Source organism: Aulonocara stuartgranti (genome assembly GCF_965226115.1).
Source record: "Aulonocara stuartgranti genome assembly, chromosome: 4".
NCBI lineage: Eukaryota > Metazoa > Chordata > Actinopteri > Cichliformes > Cichlidae > Aulonocara > Aulonocara stuartgranti.
Genome location: NC_138942.1, coordinates 31,466,655 through 31,486,865, shown reverse-complemented (window position 1 = coordinate 31,486,865; position 20,211 = coordinate 31,466,655). Strand labels below are relative to the sequence as shown.

The 20,211-nt window shown below is 41.5% G+C and overlaps 1 protein-coding gene and 1 pseudogene across 2 annotated transcripts; one reads left to right on the top strand and one right to left on the bottom strand.

Moving 5' to 3' along the window:
* The first annotated feature begins 2,683 nt into the window (after positions 1–2,683).
* LOC309705354 (tryptase-2-like) lies at positions 2,684–6,316 on the top strand. Its single transcript, XM_082531123.1, has 5 exons — positions 2,684–2,787; positions 2,967–3,147; positions 3,680–3,942; positions 5,603–5,739; positions 5,986–6,316. Exons 1-5 carry the CDS (start codon positions 2,733–2,735, stop codon positions 6,193–6,195), a joined length of 846 nt encoding a protein of 281 aa, XP_082387249.1. The 5' UTR covers positions 2,684–2,732; the 3' UTR covers positions 6,196–6,316.
* A 92-nt stretch (positions 6,317–6,408) lies between these two features.
* Positions 6,409–19,365, bottom strand: LOC309704234 (battenin-like; annotated as a pseudogene). The gene is made up of 11 exons (XR_014280866.1): positions 19,128–19,365; positions 18,918–18,926; positions 18,361–18,517; positions 17,580–17,665; positions 16,225–16,297; positions 14,283–14,382; positions 13,835–13,974; positions 7,746–7,801; positions 7,603–7,671; positions 7,422–7,477; positions 6,409–7,326 (listed from the first exon to the last, which is right to left on the bottom strand). The product of XR_014280866.1 is annotated as a battenin-like (transcript).
* Between the last annotated feature and the right edge of the window lie 846 nt (positions 19,366–20,211).

Genomic DNA, 20,211 nt, shown 5'->3' with positions numbered 1-20,211 from the left:
GCCCTGGTTATATAGCTCATCATATCACAGCCACAGAAATTATTTTGTCCATGAAACCATAAAGCTGCACTTTCTTTTTGCCTTATAGTCTGATTTGTCATAACTTTTCCGTTTTGTGGTAAGCTTTTCTTTGGCTGTCACTTCTTCACTCTGACCTGTCTTATTTGGCTCAGCAGAACTGAAATATATATCCTGATGCTTTTACACACGCACTCACATAAGCTCAGCGATTCTCTGCGCGATCAACCTCTCACATGTTTAAGCTTGCTGCGGGAGATTTCACTTGTCATGTTTGCGTAGTAAGCTAACGATTAATAAGACGATGTCAGAGGAATTGGTGCGCAAATTATCATCACTCACCAATCAGTGCTGTCTGAGCGATTGCAAAGTGAAAGCAAAAAAACAAGCCCAAATTCAAACACAACTTCAATATGTCACATATTGACAGTGGCTCACCGATGCCAATGACATAATTACCCAGCTACATTTCCGAAAGAATGCAAAAGCATTGACATATATTTTTCATTCCTACAATAGCCCGACGGGCAGGGCAGAGATAGATTTTGGTAGCTCGACTGGAAAAATCACTAGCCCCTGGACGTCGGGCTAGGGATATTGCAAGCCCTGTATCTGATTGAGGAATCATGCATCTTTGGAAAAGAGAGTTTATTACAGAGAAATGGCTCTTTCCAAAATAAAAGCTATACTACATGCTTCTTCTGGGCTATATTCTCAGCAGCATATTAAACATATCAGGTCCCCATAAGGAGACTCATGTGCTAACGGCTGTCTAAATGACTCGGCTAAAGTTTGTAGCATGCATGCTTGTTGTTTTTGCACTAGGATGATGTAAATGTGCAGTCATATTCGTTGTGTTCCCACTAGTGCTTTCAGGTTAATCTCGTTGAAATGACGTTGCCACAACACGGCAAATCTCCGTTAACGAGCTACCCCTGATCGCCCCGTGCATGGGGCTAGACGGCCAACACGTTAACGAGCTAACTGCGCTAACACACTAGTTCCCACCCATGTAATTGAGCATTGCGTGGCACATCCAACATACTGTTTTACTTTAGTCCATGACGCGCTTACCTTCAGGGTCATACGTCACATGAAAAAACCAAAATAATTCCAAACGCCAGATCTGAATGAGGGTGGGGGAGGTCCATGTTGCAAGGAGAGCTTAACTTCTGTCTCGCTAGCTTGCCCTGCGCTCTTCTTTCTGACGATGCTGTCTGTGTTGAGCGCTCAGTGGATCTGCGCTCGACAGTGCAGCCTAGGCAGAGTAGTCGAACGCAGATTCACTGAGCGCTCAACACAGACAGCATCGTCAGAAGGAAAGTTGATGAAATAAATTACAAATGTTGTATTGTTCGATACATATGCGTACCGAACCGAAAGCACTGTATCGAACGGTTCAATATTGATACGAATATCGTTGCACCCCTAATATATATATATATGTGTGTGTGTGTGTGTGTGTGTGTGTGTGTGTAAAAGCTGAAAAAGAAACATGTGTAGTTGTAGCAGTATCCAGTGTGTTAAGTGGATGCGTTGTACAGGGAGCCACAGGCAGGAAAGATTTCCTGTGTCGTTCAGTGGTGCTTTTCGGTAATCTCAGTCTCTCACTGAACGAGCTCCTGTGACTGACCAGCATGTCATGGAGTGGGTGGGAGGTGTTATCCAACATTGTCTTTATCTTGGACAACATCCGCCTCTCTGACACCACCTTGAGGGAGTCCAGCTCCATCCCCACAACATTACTGGCCTTACGGATTAGTTTATCGAGTCTGTTGGCATCTGCGACCCTCAGTCTGCTCCCCCAGCATGCAACAGCATAGAGGATCGCACTGGCCACAACAGACTCGTAGAAAATCCTGAGCATTTTCTGGCAGATGTCGAAGGACCTCAGTCGCCTCAAAAAATAGAGACGACTCTGGCCCTTCCTGTAAAGTGCTGTGGTGTTTTTAGCCCAGTCCAGTTTATTGTCAATGTGTACTCCAAGGTATTTATAGTCCTCCACAATGTCAACACTGACCCCCTGGATTGAAACAGGGGTCAAGTGTTTCCTGGTCTTCCTGAAGTCCACGATCAGTTCCTTGGTCTTTGCCACGTTGAGCTGCAGATGATTCTGCTCACACCACGTGACAAAGGAGTCGACCACAGCCCGGTACTCTGTCTCGTCATCCCTGCTGATGCATCCAACCACCGCATATTTTATATTATAATATAAAATATATTAATGAACCCTGTTCACTACAGTCTGTTTAACAATATAAGTAAAGATATTAGACATTAGCAAAACACAGAGAACAATTTTAAAATAACATCAATATGAGATCATTTCAGTGGAATAGGAGAAAGCAATCCCATAGTTGATCTGGTTTAACCTTTTATGCCTTACACTTTAACTCTATCATTACAATTTAAGTGGAAATTAAACACAGCAGTAGCAGGTAACTTTTCAAGCACACTGTGCCACACAAACAGGTCTGCAGTGCAGATAATGAAACAATAGAGGTGAAAACCTTGACACATTGGAAAAATGGTCAACCAAACTCTTCAACAATTTTTCCACTGTATGTTAAAAACACATGTACATTTTTTTAGGTGTGGTTTGAGATGTAAAGGGCGGGACTAATGATAGTCATCTCTCCAGCAGTGCATATAAAGCTGCACTTCTTCCCCCCTCACCACACAGAGGTACTGCTACACTGTTCTTCATCACGGCCATGGCTTTCTGCAAACTTCTGCTAACTGTGTTGGTACTGCTGCACAACAGTGATGGTGAGAGAGAAAAATGCTGAACCTTAATTTCCCAACTCCAGAGCCCAGATTTCAGAGTGCAGCCTCGATAGACTGATGCTCTAATGTTTATCATCCATTCTGAGCAAAATAGCAAACATGGGATTTAATTTTCTTAGATGCCTCAAACTTACATCCAGCATTTTGTTTGTGTTTTTCAGGTCTACTGGGAAATGAAGTGAGGAGCTCCATCATTGGTGCAGAGGATGCCAAAAAGGAAAGTTGGCCATGGATGGTTCACCTCAACATGACATCTAAAGATTCGAAATTGGAGAAATGGGGCTGCGGCGGCACCGTCGTTGCAAAGCAGTGGGTGCTGACTTCTGCACAGTGCGTGGCTAAGTAAGTCTGTGTGTGTTTGCAGAAACGTGTCTCATTATTTTTATGAACATCCTCCAGAGCAGTCATAACAAAAAAACTTCACACTGCATGTGAGTATTTTGGGGGAATAATTACTCATAGGGACCTTCACTGTTGGCCAATAAAGACAAAATCATTTCAGGACACTTTCTGACAAGTGTCCTGAAATGGTCTGACAAGTTAGGTGAGTGGGCCTAACTTGTCAGACCTGGAGGCCTCAGTCAGTATTTAAATACACCATATGCACATTTCAGCACCTTAAGCTGTGTTTTTAGTGAGTAGCTGCATATTTACACACCCAGCAGACACCGCATCAAGTCCAAACTAATGTAATGTTTACTCCACTGCAGCTCCTTTTCTTTTAATTCCTGCCAACTATGAAAAAACATGCGCAGCCCTTTAAACTGCTGAATGCACCAGTGTCCACAAAACCCATGTGTAGTGTTGTTTTGTTGAAGGCTTGGTCATTCCAAAATACATGAGACTTAATGTGTGTGTTTCTCTTGTCATGCAGTTATCATCATCTTCGATCGTTCGTTGTTATCGGCACATATCAGCTGCAAAAGGCGGCTCACCGTTACATGGGTATAGCCAATATTGTTCCATACCGAGACCTGGGCAACAGCAACTACGAAAATGACATTGCTCTGATCAAGCTGTGGAAACCGATTACATTTTCAAAAGATGTTGCACCAGTGGCTCTGCCTGACAAGGATGACACCTTTGGTCCATCATCTGAGTGTTGGATGACTGGCTGGGGGGAAGTGGGAAATGGTGGTAAGTTAAGCACAGAAAGTAGGCTTTAAAGTATACATGCTGTATCAAGGCAGGCTCACATTGTACTCCATTGTAATTATCCATACCGTCACCAATAAAACAGATGTTTATAACGTGCAAAGCACTTTACAGATAAGAAACATCACTGAGGAGCTAAATCATCGTCAGAAGTTTTATTAATTTGAAAAGTGATTTGAAAATGAAATTCCAAATGTTTATATTGAATAGAGTGTGTATAGAAAAAAAAGAATTATTTTATTTGGACTGAATTATTCGTTTTCATTGATAATGTTTCGTTTTTTTGTTTTTTTTGTTTGTTTTTCACTTGTTTTTTTTCTTCTTCAGTTTCAGACCTTTGAGCCCGTTGTGTGTTGTGGGCGTGTACAAAAAGGAGGGGCGGGGCACATACAAATGATTGACAGCTCCAGTTTTACCCCAGCAACAGAGAATATTGTTTTCTGATTGGCTGGGCTGAGCTGAGCTATAAACTGGAGAAGAATCGAAGACTCGACCTCAAATTCTAGACATCATTTTCAAATTTGAATCCCCCACTGTAATAGAGTGAATTGTTGCCCCCCAGTGGTAAAATACAGAAGTGCTTGTTACAGGGCTAGTTCTTGGTTGACCAACATAACAAAAAAAAGGTAGCTTGTGCACCGCTAAGAAAAACAACAAGTTTGTGTGTGATGTCCTGCTGTTCAATAAAGCACGTATCGCGTCCTTCTGTCCTGATCTTTTCGAAGAGCCTAATCCAGAATATCACATCCACCTTAATACATCTATAATTTCAGTGTATATCAATATGGTCCATCACAGGCTCATCAGAAACCGTATGTCTTTATTGTTCGGCTAGTGCTGGCAACATTCATTGAAGGAGCGCCATCTTTAACCAAAGGCCTCATTTTTAACTTTTAACGAACACGACACAGGAGCTGTCAATCATTAGTTGATTTGATACATGCCTACAAGTCTGAAGCAGAAAAAAAAGACCTGAAATATGAAAAACGGGTTTGAAACAAAATTTTTTGATTTATAATAAAATAGGCAGCACGGTGGTTAGCACTGTTGCCGCACAGCAAGAAGGTCCTGAGTTCAATTCCACCATCAGGCCGGGGTCTTTCTGTGTGGAGTTTGCATGTTCTCCCCGTGTTTGCGTGGGTTCTCTCCGGGTACTCCGGCTTCCTCCCACCGTCCAAAGACATGCAACTTGTGGGGATAGGTTAATTGGTTAATCCAAATTGTCACTAGGTGTGAATGTGCGAGTGAGTGTGAATGGTTGTCTGTCCCTGTGTGTTAGCCCTGCGACAGACTGGCGACCTGTCCATGGTGTACCCTGCCTATCGCCCTATGACAGCTGGGATAGGCTCCAGCGCCCCCTGCGACCCTGAAAAAAAAGGATAAGCGGAAGCGAATGGATGGATGGATGGATGGATATAATAAAATAAAGAAATAGAAGCCAAACCCCCTGAAACTATAAAAACAAAAAAAGATTTGCTTGAAAAAATAATTCATTCAATATAATAGTTTTCATTTAGTGTTTGAAAGACATTTTTTAATTTGTTGAATACCAAAATGTAAAATTTCTATTTCAAATCACTTTTTCAAATAAAACCGATTTAGCAAACCGTCACTTCCATACTTTTCCTGTGTGTCCATGCAGTACCACTGCCTGATCCAAAAACCCTTCAACAGCTGAGGATTTCCATCATGCCTCGGAGTACCTGTAACGAGACATATCCTCAGATAGCCCGTAATACACTTTGTGGTGCCAACAGGAAGGGAAGGGATGCCTGCAAAGTGAGTTTTATTTTATATGAGTTTTTTAAACTCTTTTTTTGCATTTAATTGAATAGATGATTATACCTTTGAAAACACTTGATTTATCACACATGAAGTACTTTAGTTTCACTCAACTGAAGTCACTTGACAGCTGTAGTTACTAGTTACTTTTTAGTGTATAATTGAATCTGCTGTGTTTTAAATGAGACCTAAACAGGAACAAAAAGGCCACACTAATCAGTGTTGTGTGTTTCATTTCCACAGGGAAACTATGGTGGTCCCCTGGTGTGTCGTAAAAGGGAGAAATTTGTGCAGGTGGGAATCATGAGTCATGGGAGTCCTGGCAGTTGTGGCCTCGCCAACCATCCTAGCGTCTATACCGAGGTTGCAAAGTATCTGACCTTCATAAATGATTACGTCCACTTGTCTGAGAAACCTTCAGCTTTCCTGTATTGCAAAGTCACTGCCTGTTAATGGAAGGTTACCCTGATTCAGTTGCCAGACTTCATTGCATTAAAGCATTACTTTTAGGTCCTTTTTGTAATTTGATGAATTCCTGTTCATGCTTTAATAAAAGACACTGATGACACCTGCACATCCATAGCAACACCTTCATCAGGTACAGAGTTTCATTACTTGTGTGCTAATGTTTTGGTCTAATTTGTGGCATTTTAATAAGTTTATACAGTAACTTCACCTCAACCAGTGAAACCAGCAAAAATTGTACTGACTTGACATGTAAATATATATATATGTATGTATTATTGTGTAAAGTCTTGACCAGGCCTTACTTTCTTCATGTTTTGCTTCCAAGTAACCTAACTTTCTTGTCATTTTTAAAACTCTCTCGGCTTTCTGAAGATATTTTAAGGTTTTTCTTGAACACTGGCTTCTTTTTCACTCATTTTCAGTCCAGGCCTTATACCTGAACAGTTTTAGAGGCAAGTTTTGTTTGTTAAGCCTTCTGACACTGACCAATGATTCATTTCAAAAAGGCAACCAAACTAAAGTGACATGTATACTTTTGACCCTGCCTCTGGTAGCTCATTCCCCAGACTGACCAGTTTTGTAGGTTTTGTTGTCGTAACAAAAACAGAAGTGTCCATAGTAGAAAGAAAAACACATTCATTTATTGTTTATTGCTTAATTACTTTGTGTAATATGAATGTCCATAAATATGTTTTTTATCAGTAGGAAAAGGTGTAAAACTTATAAATATACAGTTAAAGGTGCAAACTGTATTCTTGTGCTTGTTTGTGGTGAGCAGCAGATCAAGCAAGGTAAGTATTATAAATGGCTTCAAGTGCAAATTCAGACACTCACATTAGGCAGATTAGACACACATATTTGTGTGTACACACTTTGAGCACAGCAGCCACAAATACTGATGTTCAAATCTATTGTTTGTAGTGAGGAGCCAGTCAGAGAAAGTTGCAGGTCAAGCTCCTCTACCTTGTCAAAAAAAGGGAGCAGACTCTGATGCTGATTTGTATTTTATTCTCATTTCTCACCTGCAGAACACTGAGAATCCACACTCTCCTGATCTTCACACAGTGCAGAGAGGATCGAGAGAGCAGTACACCAAGCTGGTACAGAGTCTGATACCTGAGGATGCAAACAAGAAACAAGTAAAGCTGCACACCCCAAACAATCTGCATGAAGTCATTCATACTGAATACTCTCTGTAATGGATCACTGACCAGCGATACTGAGCTGCATGGGTCAGGAAAATATTGTGGAAGAACAGGAGTTCCATCTTACAGAGAGGGAAAAAATATTCCTGGTTCAATATTCTCACAACATCACACAAAATCAGAGCCAAGTTTCACTAACAGCATGCAGTGAGCTGAGTGTGCTGCTAGAGGGCATCAGAGGACTCACCAAACCCTGGTTGATGAAATACTCGGTTAAGTAGACCACTCCCAGTGGAAGCACAAACCTCCACAAGCCCTGCTCACAGAAATCAAGTTCAGTAACAGTTTGGCTGAACAGTTTCAGATCAAACAAGTAAACGGTGTACTTACTCTGATAACAAACAGTCTCTCTCTGAAACTGAGAGGCCCAGTGGGTTGGTCCTCTGCTACATTCAAGAGGAAGAGAACATTATTTCCCAATAAGCAACAGAACTTTAAAACGACAATTCATTCACATAAACTGTGAAGTTCCACAGCAGGAGATGAAGTCAGCAGCCTCATGTTCTCTGTCTTTGTTAAGTGTTAACAAACAGTTTGCAAAAAGAAAGCTGTGATAACGTGGTCAGAAATTACAAATCATTGAAACAACGGCTTGTACTTTATGCTGAATGAATTTCTGGGTACTAAATGATATGTATGCACATAGCAGCCTCTCACTGAGGCCACTGTAAAAGGTGACAACTATACAAACTTTTGAGGACGAATAAGAACCAATTGCCAATACACGGAGCATGACGTCCGAGCGGCATTGAGGAGAGTGAACACAAGGAAAGCGGCGGGGCCAGGCGGCATCACCGGCCGTCTGCTGCGCTGCTGTGCTGACCAGCTAGCAGGTGTGTTGACTTACATGTTCAACAAGTCCCTGGCGAAGTCTGTGGTCCCCACATGCTTCAAAAGATCCACCATCATCCCTGTGCCCAAGAACAGCAAACCCTCATCCCTGAACGATTACCGGCCAGTTGCACTGACCTCGGTAGTAATGAAGGTGTTTGAGAGGCTGCTGAAGAACATCATCTCCTCCTCCATCCCAGACACCACAGATCCGCTGCAGTTCGCCTACAGATCCAACAGATCCACAGAGGATGCCATCGCCCACGTCCTACACACCACTCTCAGCCACGTGGACAAGAAACAGGGTAACTATGTGCGAATGCTGTTTGTTGATTACAGTTCAGCGTTTAACACAATAGTGCCCTGCAGACTGTTCACAAAGCTGAGGGATCTGGGACTTAACAGCCGTCTGTGTGCATGGGTGTTGGACTTCCTCACTGGCAGAACTCAGGTGGTGAGGGTGGGCAGGTGCTTCTCCAACAGCATCACCATCAACACAGGAGCACCTCAGGGATGTGTCCTCTCGCCACTGCTCTACTCCCTCTACACTTCAGACTGTGTGGCCACCCATGGCTCCAACACCATTGTGAAGTTTGCTGACGACACAGTGGTGTTGGGTGCCATCTCCAACAACGATGAGGCAGCCTACATGGATGAAGTGAAGAATCTGGCATCGTGGTGCCAGGACAACCACCTCCAGCTGAACGTCAGCAAGACCAAGGAGCTGGTGGTGGACTTCAGAAGGGGTCAGCACAGAGACTACAAGCCCATCATCATCAATGGAGCTCCAGTGGAGAGGGTGCAGTCCTTCAAGTATCTTGGTGTCCACATCTCCTCAGACCTGACATGGGCTGCCCACATTCAGGTCCAGACCAAAAAGGCTAGGCAGCGCCTGTATCACCTACGACAACTGAGGAAGTTCAGGGTCTCTCCAAAGATCCTCAGGATTTTCTATACAGGCGCTGTGGAGAGCATCCTCACACAGAACATGACATCGTGGTTTGGGAGTACAGCAGAACGCTGCTGCAGGATTGCTCTCCCCCCGCTTCAGGACACCTACACCAGGAGATGCCGGACTAGAGCAGCGCAGATACTGAAGGACCCGTCCCATCCTGGCAACAAACTGTTCCAACTTCTGCAATCTGGTAGAAGGTTCCGCATCTTCCGGGCAAGGACAGAGAGACTCAAGAGGAGCTTCTATCCCCAAGCCATCCGGGCCCTAAACACACACACCCGTCCTCTCACATCATCTATAATTGACTGAGTCAGGACTCTTCCAGACACTAAACCAAGGCACAATGTACATTTCAATTCCTTTAATTTTAAATATGTTTATATTGTCTATCCTGTAAAATAGTCAGATGTCTATTCATATTAATGTACAGAATTCACCTGCTTCACTGTGTGTTATACTTTTATAACTGTGCATGTGACAAATAAAGAACCTTGAACTGAGTATTATTATCAGTCACATGAGCGACTCAGGCTACAATTTGGCCTCATCAGAATCAGAATCAGAATCAGAATACTTTATTAATCCATGGATAAATGTAAAGCTGCTAGAATGTGCCAGAGCAACGCACTGCTACTTTCTTCTGTCCTGACGAAAAAGAAGATTTGGTATCAGCTTTCAATCACATGCATGACAGAGCCAAGAAAGAATCTGAATGGTCAAAACTGTCAATTGTCAAACTATGTAGAGCCAGATTTACTAAAGAGGCCCAGCGTCAGCTGAGCAACCCAAAAGCCTGGACAGTGATTCCACATATGGTTTTATTGTGTATATATTTCCCTTTTAGAGCACAACATTATGAGAGGAGACAATTTAAATGAGTCACTCAGCCACGAGATACTTATGTTAGCAGATTGCATCAAATTTAACACTGAAATAATTCTGTCCTGATGAGGTCGTGACAGCTGCGAGATGCATCAGTTTATCTGGAACGAGAGAGGGAGATGTTATCATGACGAGTACGAGTGCAGCTCGAAGCCAGGAGAGTAGTGAACGCGCAGTGTAGCTCCTCAGCAACTAAGCCTCATTAATAATACAGATATTTTATTGTAACAGTACTGAAGTGAATTTAGCGTGGAGCAGTGAAAAGACAGAGATACACATTAACATGTGTCTTTTGTTCATCACACAGCTTACACCCACACACCCACAGTCACCTATAACTGAACACACACACATCTAGACAAAAACAAAAAAATGTCCAACTGTACCCTCATACACACAATAATAACATGGACCGAACCACCACTCACAACCACTAGCACTTTATATAGCCACTGTAGAAATTAGCCACATATCTCACTGATCTAAACTGCACTACTGTAAATTCTGTACAGACAATCATTCTGTATGATAACAATTATAGTTCTACAACTGTTTATTACTTGGACCTATACCATATTACTGTATAGGTCCAGAGCAGGTCCACTGCCGGTTCAGATAGAGGTAGAGGAGGTGGAGGTGGTCAACAAGTACAAGTACTTTGGTCTGTGGGTGGACAACAAACTGGACTGGTCATGCAACACAGAGCACCTGTATAAAAAAGCCCTGAGCCGACTGTACTTCCTCAGGAGGCTGAGGTCTTTTAACATCTGCAGGAAGTTCCTGAGGATGTTTTACCAGTCAGTGGTTGCTGGAGTACTTTTCTATGCTGTGGTGTGCTGGGGGAGCAGCACAGCAAAGAAGGACTCATCCAGGCTAGAGAAACTGATCAGGAAGGCTGGCTCTGTGGTCGGCATGAAGCTGGACACTCTGGTGACAGTGGCAGAGAAAAGGACACTAAAAAAGCTGCTGGACATTATGAACAATGCTGGGCATCCTCTGCACACGGCCATTAACAACCAGAAGAGTCTGTTCAGTGACAGGTTGCTTCTCTCAAAGACAAGAACCAACAGACTTAAAAACTCCTTTGTCCCACACGCCATCAGACTGTTTAACTCCTCTCTGGAGGGGAGGGAGGGGAAACAGGAGGACAAAGGAGGGGGGGGGGGGGGGGGGCAACTAAGCTGTAGTGCCTTTTCACTGTGCAATACTTTTTGTTAATATCCAACGGTGCAATAGACTTCAATACTTGAAATGTGCCATTCCCTTGTATTATTACTCCTATTTATTCTATTTATCCCTTTTGTATTCTCTTTATTTATATATGTCTCTGTATTTATATATGCGTATGGTATTCTGCTCACATTCTGTAACTTCTGTCAGTGCTGTGTTTTTGGAAACCGAATTTCTCGGAGGAACCCACCCGAGGGATTAATAAAGTTTTATCTAATCTAATCTAAAAGCTTGAATATTTATATCCTGTTCATATCCTGTACATAGCTTGTACACTCACTACAGCCTGTACATACTTATAGTTATAGCATATTCATAACATACCTTCATACCGTGTACATTGTAACATACCTATAATAGACCCATTTTTGTAATATATCAAGTTCAAGTTCAACTTTATTGTCACTTCAACCATATACAGTTTAAAAATACACAGTGAGGCGAAACAACGTTCCTCCAGGAACCAAGGTGCTACAAGACAAGTTAGTGCAAAAAAAAAAATATATATATATAATATATCTAGTAATAATATTGTGCAAAAGAGCATTTACAGGTTGGTGTGTGCGATGGTTTGGTGGTGTAGGTCAGTGTGTTTGCGCTTGTGTTGGTTAGTCAGTCCAGTCTCAATGTTTTGAGGTATTTGAGTTAAGCTGAGTGATAATGTTAGTGTATGTGTGTGTGTGCGTGTTTATCAGTCAGTCCCTTTTTGCTGAGGAGACGGATGGCTTGTGGAAAAAAGCTGTTGCACAGTCTGGATCTATATTATTGCCAAAGCACTTCTGGATGGATGCAAACTGCATTTCATTGCCTTGTACTTGTGAGATGTGCAATGACAATAAAGTTGAATTCTATTCTATTGCACATTGAATTCAGCTTCATACTTGCAAACTCTAAATAACCTCAGCACCGTCTCCCAGTTAACCCTGCTCTCTTAATAAGCTGTCAAATTATTCCAGGAAACAACAGTCTCAGCTTCCAAGACCCCAAATCAAAAAAACTGTTAAAACCTGTCATAACACTGCATTTGTTTTGTTGGTGCATTACACGCTTCCTCTTGGAAACAGTTCATTATCCACTTCTCTTAGCCCCGCTCAAGTTTGAACTGAATTGGCTACACAGTTGCTCAAAAATGAGCACATTAGAGTAAATTAGCACACCCTTCACACACACTCTTCACTTTGCTGCCTTCTGGCAAAGACGTACTGGAGCATTTGGGCCCTCACTGCCAGACCGTGAAACTGTTTCTTCCCCCATACGACTACTGAACACTCACACTGGACTGACACACACACACACACACACACACACACACACACACACACACACACACACACACAAGTACGCACACCTTAATGCATCAAGCTACATTTTGCACAAACCTCAGAGTTTTTTGCGCAACCAGCTGTCACTGATGCACATTTCTGTTGCACTATTGTGTCTGTATCGTTCTGTTCTGTCTGGTGCTGCAATGTTTTTTTGCAGTTTTTGTATACTTGCACTTTATGTAGTCCTGTGTTGATTGTCTGTTACATGTTATATATGTAGCACATGTTATATGTTACATGTTATATATGTAGCACTATGGTCCTGGAGGAACGTTGTCTCGCTTATTCTTTTTATAGGAATCTGTTGTGGAAAACACAGACACCTTTTATTTACATGTTAAGAACTACCATGCAGTAAGTGAGGGAGAGAGGAACATGCATAGTTTAAATGGAGGCAGTAAGAGAGTGAGGATGAAGCTGCACAGATGACTTTCTGCAAGTGAAACTAATGTTTGATCGTGTAGTCAGTTATAGCTGATTAATATATGTACAATGTCAAAGAGGTCTGTTGTTGTTTAGACTTCAAATAAAATAATAAAATAATAAAGTGAGCCCTGTTGTGCAATTTGCAATTTTAAAATTTGGGCTATAAACCTGCTGACTGACAGATTAATAACATTACTTCTACCTTCTTAGCTGAGGTAAATATAAACTACTGTTGTGCTTTAAATACCTTTTCACTGTTTTCCATCTGAGCGACTCACATCTTCCCCTAAGTCATGACCTCCTTTTATCAATTTCAATAAAGATGTAGAATAGTGCGTTTCCTCTCACCATGTCAAACAGAAACTGACACGTGTTGATGACCATCTGATTAGATAACAGCAAAGCAACGCTCTGGGATCTTTCAGGCGTGTCTATTGGGCAACAGTGTAAAGTCATCATTGTAAGAAAACGTGAGTGTCTGTGGACAAACTTCAAATGTAAATGATTTTATATCTTCATCATATTTGTTGCATCTGCCTTTTTGTGCAAATTATTGCTTAAAATGTTAAAATTCATGTATTCTTACGGAAAAACAAAACTGGTGTCATGGAGGACTCAAACACTTACAGGAACTCATGTGTTCGTGTTCAGTTAGTAGATATATCAAACAATGAAACAGAGTTTGTCTTTACAGGATTTGGTCGCTGAACTTTATTTAAATTTCAGTTTATTGCTGATTTCATGCTACACCCTTCTAATGTGACATTTACCTGTGGTGGAGCTCTCAGGCTCCTCCTCGTCTGAACTGTCCAGAAGTTGCTGTCTGTCCTCAGAGACCAAAGCTGCATACTCAGTGTCCTTGGTCCTCCACTGAGGTAATGAAGGTGGACAAACCAGCAGGAGGAAATAGCTGGTAAAATTGTTGGGATGAAGAAGACGACAAATCATTTTGTAAGTTTCAGCTTCATTTATACGCAGTTTACAGGGAAAAAGTCTCAACAGGAAATACAAACTACATCCTGTCAATGTCTCATTTGATTGAAGTGAACTGGAGTCAACTGAACTCAATTAAAGTGACTATTTGGCCACCACTTCACCTCCACAGATGAAAGCATTGGGCTACCTACACCTTAGACCTACAGAAGCTTAATTCAAAATTGGACCCTTGTTAAGTCTCACTGTGGCATGCAAAACTCTAAAAATGATGAATGGACTAACTGTCTGAGCTTGGAGGCCAGCTTGGATGAGGACTGAGTAAAGGAGGGCTCCAATAAGACCAGCAGCACCAGTGCCTGAGCCCCAGCCTTCCAGTACACTCCTGGAGCAGACAGAAAACCACCTTTAATGTTCCAGAGTAAAAATAAAAACACAGTTGGAAGACCATTCACAGCTTCTTAAACTCATTTGTGACCAGGACTTTATCTGCTGTGAGTCTAAGCTGTAAGCAGGATTACTGTTAGAAGGAAATTTGGCTGATTTTCTTGAAGGTACTATTAAAAAGCTCTGTCACAGCTGGCTGCCGGCAGAGCCCGCGGGCACACCACTGCAACCCCCTCTGGCCTCTGCTCCGTAGCTGCTGGGTGACCTCTCGTTTGGGGTTCTACTCAGCTCTTCCCAGGAGGGTGGCACGGTTCCCCTCCCCCTTTGGTGGTCCTCCTCGGGTCCTTGTACTCTGGGGCCTCTGGATATCTGGGGCCTGGATCTCTTCCATACCTGCTTCATACCCTGGAGGACGGGGCTGTGACCCCCCCACACTCCCTAACAGATCGTTACACGGAGAAACCTTTGGAATACAAGCATGTTGATCCACACAGGTATGCACACAAGTGTACACACGAGTATTCACAGACGCGGACTACAGCTTTCTTGGCTGCTGTATCTACTTAGTATCTACTGTTATCTACTGCTAGCTAGTTTATTGTGATGGTGCTGTTTTTTATTATGTTGCTCTTTTTTTTGTTTGCTTTCTCTTCTGTTTTTTTTTCTCCATACAGGTGATCCAGGTGTTTTGTTTGTTTTTCTTTCTTTCTTCCCCCCTTTCTCACCGTCTCTTCTCCCCTTTGGTTTTCTTTCTCTCCCTCTCTTTCTTTCATTCTTTCTCCCTGTCCTATCCCCCAGTCATGTCTGTCACGTTTGTAGCAACAGAAAATAAATTCATAATTATAATAAAGGTCAATCAAATGGACCAATATGGCAAGGCCATGATGCTCCACTTGGTAAAATAAATCCGCTTGGCATCTTTCTTGGCCTTAAGACAACAATTCTGATGGCTAAAGATCCAAGCGGGACAAAGAAAAAAAAAAACCTGATTGAAATAATGGGCTGAAACTGGATCGTTGTGGTCGGTTGCAATTACAACCGAATGCTTTCTGCAGAAAAAAAAGAAAAAAGAAAAGAAAAAAAGCTCTGTCACTGTGGATCTTGATATTTAGAGTCAAGCGCCCAAACGACCTAACTTAATGGAAAACGTCTGATATCAAGAATATCAGATTGATAACTCCATAACTTTTTTTTGCAACCCTGTAGCAGTCCATCTGTTCTCTGCTAGGCGTCATCACAGCCAGTTACTGAGGCCAGCTAAATTTGTGCTGCTGATGTCTTTAAATTATCTGAAAGGTCATATAACCTACTCTGTGGTGGAGAAAAATCTGCTGGTTTGTGTTTTTTGGTTTTTTTTAGTGTGTAATTTATTAATGAGCAGGTGTGTGTGTCTGTGTGCACAACTCATGGAGACAGCACTCCAACCTCTGCTTGCTTCTGGCTCTATAAAACACTATGATGCTCCAGAAACAAATGGGTGACATCAGGGAGAAAATGATGAATGGAAATTTGTGTAAAATTCATGCAAATTTTTTCATAATGCAGGAACTTAAAGATTGTGAAGAAAGTAGAATTTCAAAAGTGCAAACTTTACCCTACACTTTGTCACAGACCCAAGTCATTTAATCTGGACAAGCTCTGTTTGAATCTTCAATAAGAGAGCAGCAACTGAATCAGAATCGTGTTTATTGCCCATGTATATGTGCAAACACATACAAGCAATTTGGTTCCGGTAGATGGTGACTCCCAAGCACTGCAATGTAAATCACAACAATATGTAAACAACACAATAGACACACAAATTCAAAATTGGCAAAAAGAATGAGTGAAGAGTGTTTACCTGCTGAAATATACTGTTAGAGAGAGGAAGGACAACTCTCCCAGTCCTGAGCTGATACTGGCAAAGATCACTCCTGCAAACACAGCAACAGAGAACGTGATCAGAGAGAGCAAAGAGGAAGAATTTATTCTTTTGTTTGAAGAACAAACTTCAATAAAAAGAGCTCATTTACAGGACCTTTGTGGGCAGTCACAATGGTTGCATTTTAGTTACTGGTGAACTGAATCGAATTTAGTTGCTCTTTACTGACTTATTTTATTCACATAGAGGTCTGCTTGATTCTAACAGTAATGTCTGAAATAGCGTTGGCTATTAAAATACAGCATTTCTAATGCTACTGCGAATGATATTTTGACACAGTCCACAGAAAACACTGAACTCTCTCAGTTGCAGAGAGTGAGCACAGATCTAAATTACTATTTGTGCAAGCATTCACCTTTACCTACTGATACAAATATCAATGCTTAATTCGCCCCTCTTTGTGATGTAAAATATCATTTCCAGACTCACCTCTCCACTGTGTTATAAAATATTTCACTAGCTGGGCCCTTTACAACCTATCAGGACATTTCTAGCAAGCAGGGGCCATCTTTGCATCTGGTATCCAGCTCTTCCAGTAGATCTGTGGTGCCAGTATCACTACTGCTTTAAATTAAATGTAAAATGCCAGTTTGGCCCCATATCAGCAAAAAGTCCACTCATCTTTAAAGGTTTACATGCATACACAGCCAGCAGGATTACTATAAAAACACTAGTACTAGTATCTACGGTGGCAGCCTTTAGTTTGGGGCTGGTATGTTTGGTGCCTTGGATCACCTGCTGCATCACCTTTAGACTCAGCATTTCCTGAAAGCACTCCCTCATCCACTCTTTCACTGGTACTTTTCCAATCGACAAAATGTTGGTCATCTTCAATTTGTGATTCCAGCAGAGTACTTTGTGGAGTCATTCCAAGTTAAATACAAACTAGTACACAGAAAAAGAGCAGGACAAACAGGGTCATTAAAATGGCTCCATAGCTCATCATGGGACATGCTGAAAATTCATCGAAGCATTATCGCTGTCCCGTAACCGACTGCTGATTCATATTAAACTGCCTACTTCTCATAAATTCTTTGATATGTGTATTTGACAGAAGCGTGAACTGGTACGATAAATGATTATTTATAGCAGCAGTAAAGCTCTATCAAGCTTCTGTGGAACAACCACAGATGCTCACAGTAGATAAGAAGAAATTAAACCGAAGAAAATAACTCAAAGTTTTATCTAATCCACCTTCTAAAAGCTCATCAGAGCCATATCAGACACCCTTAATGATAAAAGATCTGATCTGAATTATTAACAGGTTGCTTTACCGAGAATACTCATCCACACAGCTGAGGAGAAGGACACCAGGAGGAAACTCGTTGCTGCCATGATGGCACAGAACAACACTCGAATGCTGGGATAAAAGAACAGGAATTAACCAGGAAAGCTGGAAAGCACCATGACAGCGATGTTTTTATGCAGACAGCAAGAAGAACTCAGTCTGTTAACAACTGACTTCCTGACTATATCACACACAAAACATATAAAGTCCAATTTTTCTTTTCTTTTTCAGCTCTGATTAGTCAGCCGGGGCCACTGAAACCAGGCACAGCCATTAACCAAGTAGGTTTGTTTATTGCTCCAATTTCATATGTTTGGTCACTGCTAAGCTCTCATTCATAAATTTAACATCTTATATACATGAAAACATTAAAGCCAGACGAAAACAAATGGAGATCATTATTGCCAAAAGACATCACAGCAGCTCAGCAGCAGTACAAAAAGAGCGCCAAAGGTGGGATTGAGTGGAAATAATATGCAAATAAAACAAAGTTCTTGTTGTTTTCTTCTTCTGTCTCTTTTTTTAAACCAAACTCAAACCTCATGTTGCCAGTGGGGCTAAAATCCTGACACCTGATACAAACACACTACTGTAAAACAGGAAGGACGTCACAGTTTTTGTCATTTGCAAGTTTGTCAAAGAAACAACTATTTGTTTATTATCAGTGCAGTGAAATCAGATCGTACCAATAATGTGAGTGATGATTGTTAGTTACTGTAAAAACACAGCAAGTGGAAACAAAGAACAGCAATCAAAGTAATAATTACCCATAAGGCATTTTGTGGATCACAAAGGGAGCGAACAGTTTGATGAAGAGTGTTGGTAGGATGTCAGCTAACAGCACAGCCTGCCAAGAAAAATGTAACAACTGAACATCTGTGGACACAAATGATACAGCTTGTAGTTTCTGCCACACCATCCATCCTTATGCCCTCCTTCACTACCATCCATCAATCTCCTCTGAGGTCTTCCTCCTTCCTCTTTTCCACTCATAAAAGCTGAGAAGTTCACTTAACCCTAAACATAGAACGACTTTGAAACGTGACCACTGCCAAACTACACTGCTCAAAAAATAAAGGGAACACTTGAGTCACACATCAGATCTCAATGAATGAGATTTTTAACTTGAGAATATGAACTGGTAAAGTACATCATGCAGTTTATTGTGGAAAAATAAGATGTAACGATGGAAATGGAATCAGAGGAAACTAAAGACATCCTCTGCCTGGAACATGATGAGTATATGAGCTCTGGCAGCGCTCCTCATCACATGACCGTCCTGCTGCAGGGTTAGAGCTGTGCACTCTGAATAGACTGCAGGTACCTTCTCTTACTATGAGCAGTGACATAGAAATAGTTGTTGTTACTCCTCCAGTGCACCTTATGCATCTTTCATTTGCACCTAAGCAGGTGAAATGCATTCACAGCAGTTTCTGTTTCCTGATTGGACAGATCAACATCTCTGAAGACTTTGTGCCAGAATCCAGTGATCAAGTATTCCTTTCATTTATTTGAGCAGTGCATATTTAAATACACATTTGTTCTCTTACAGACGCCGTTTCATTTCGTGACTCTTGTTTCTCGAGAATGTCATGTGCGGCGCTCAGCATCACCACGTAAGCAAAGTTGTTGCACAAACCGAGGAGCCTGTATAGATGTGGAAAGATAAAAACGAGATACGGAGATGCATCAAAAAATAACAACTTAATCAGCGGCTGCAAAATCCCCCCCTCAAATTTTTTTTTAAATAAATAAATAAATCGTGCACTCATTACCTTTCAAACTTTTTTGCATTACCAAGCATTTATCAGCTACTCACATTCACTCACATGAATAAGACTTTCACAGTCTTTGTGCTTTCCATGTCGTTAACCTTTGTTTTCAAGCTTCTTAAAGGTCTTCCTTTTCCTTCTTCCTCCTGTCCATCCTTTCAGTTTAGTTCCTCATTATTTTCTAGCTTTGTGTATTTTTCCCTCCCTCCTTTGTTCTTTGCTTGTTTTCCAGTAGCAGCTAAAGTGCCTTTTCATTTCACTACCTGCTATGCCACCTTGGGCTTTCCATCTGTGCTTCAGTTTACTTACTAATGTGAATTATCAGTGTGACAGAATTCAATGACAACTTTTCTTTTGTGACTTATTTGTGGCTTTTTGTTATTCCTAGAAGGTTGAATGGCAATAAAGTAAAGCGAGAGATTGAGGGATATGCAGCAAATGGCAAACACAACAGAACTTAGGTCTCTGCAATGAGTACACAGGTCTCAATAGTTGGAGCACGAGTACTCGGTCCTTGCCCTTTCCTCTTCCTTTCTGTCTCCATTTTCCCTTCGCTCCCTTTCAGTCGTACATGCTCAAGACCTTTACTTAGACTTAGAGTTTTTTATTGTCATTGTGCAGTTTCTTGCACAGTGAAATTGGGTAGCTGGACCACAAAGGTGCAAAGGTAAGAAGAGAAAACAATATACAACAAGGGGAAAACAAATAAATAATTAAAATAAAATAAAAAGCATATATGGATACATATATGTGAGTGAAACTATATACATGGAGTATGCGTAAGAACCATTGAAACAGAAACATTGTGGGTCTGTATACAAGAGCAGTTATATAGTATAATAAATA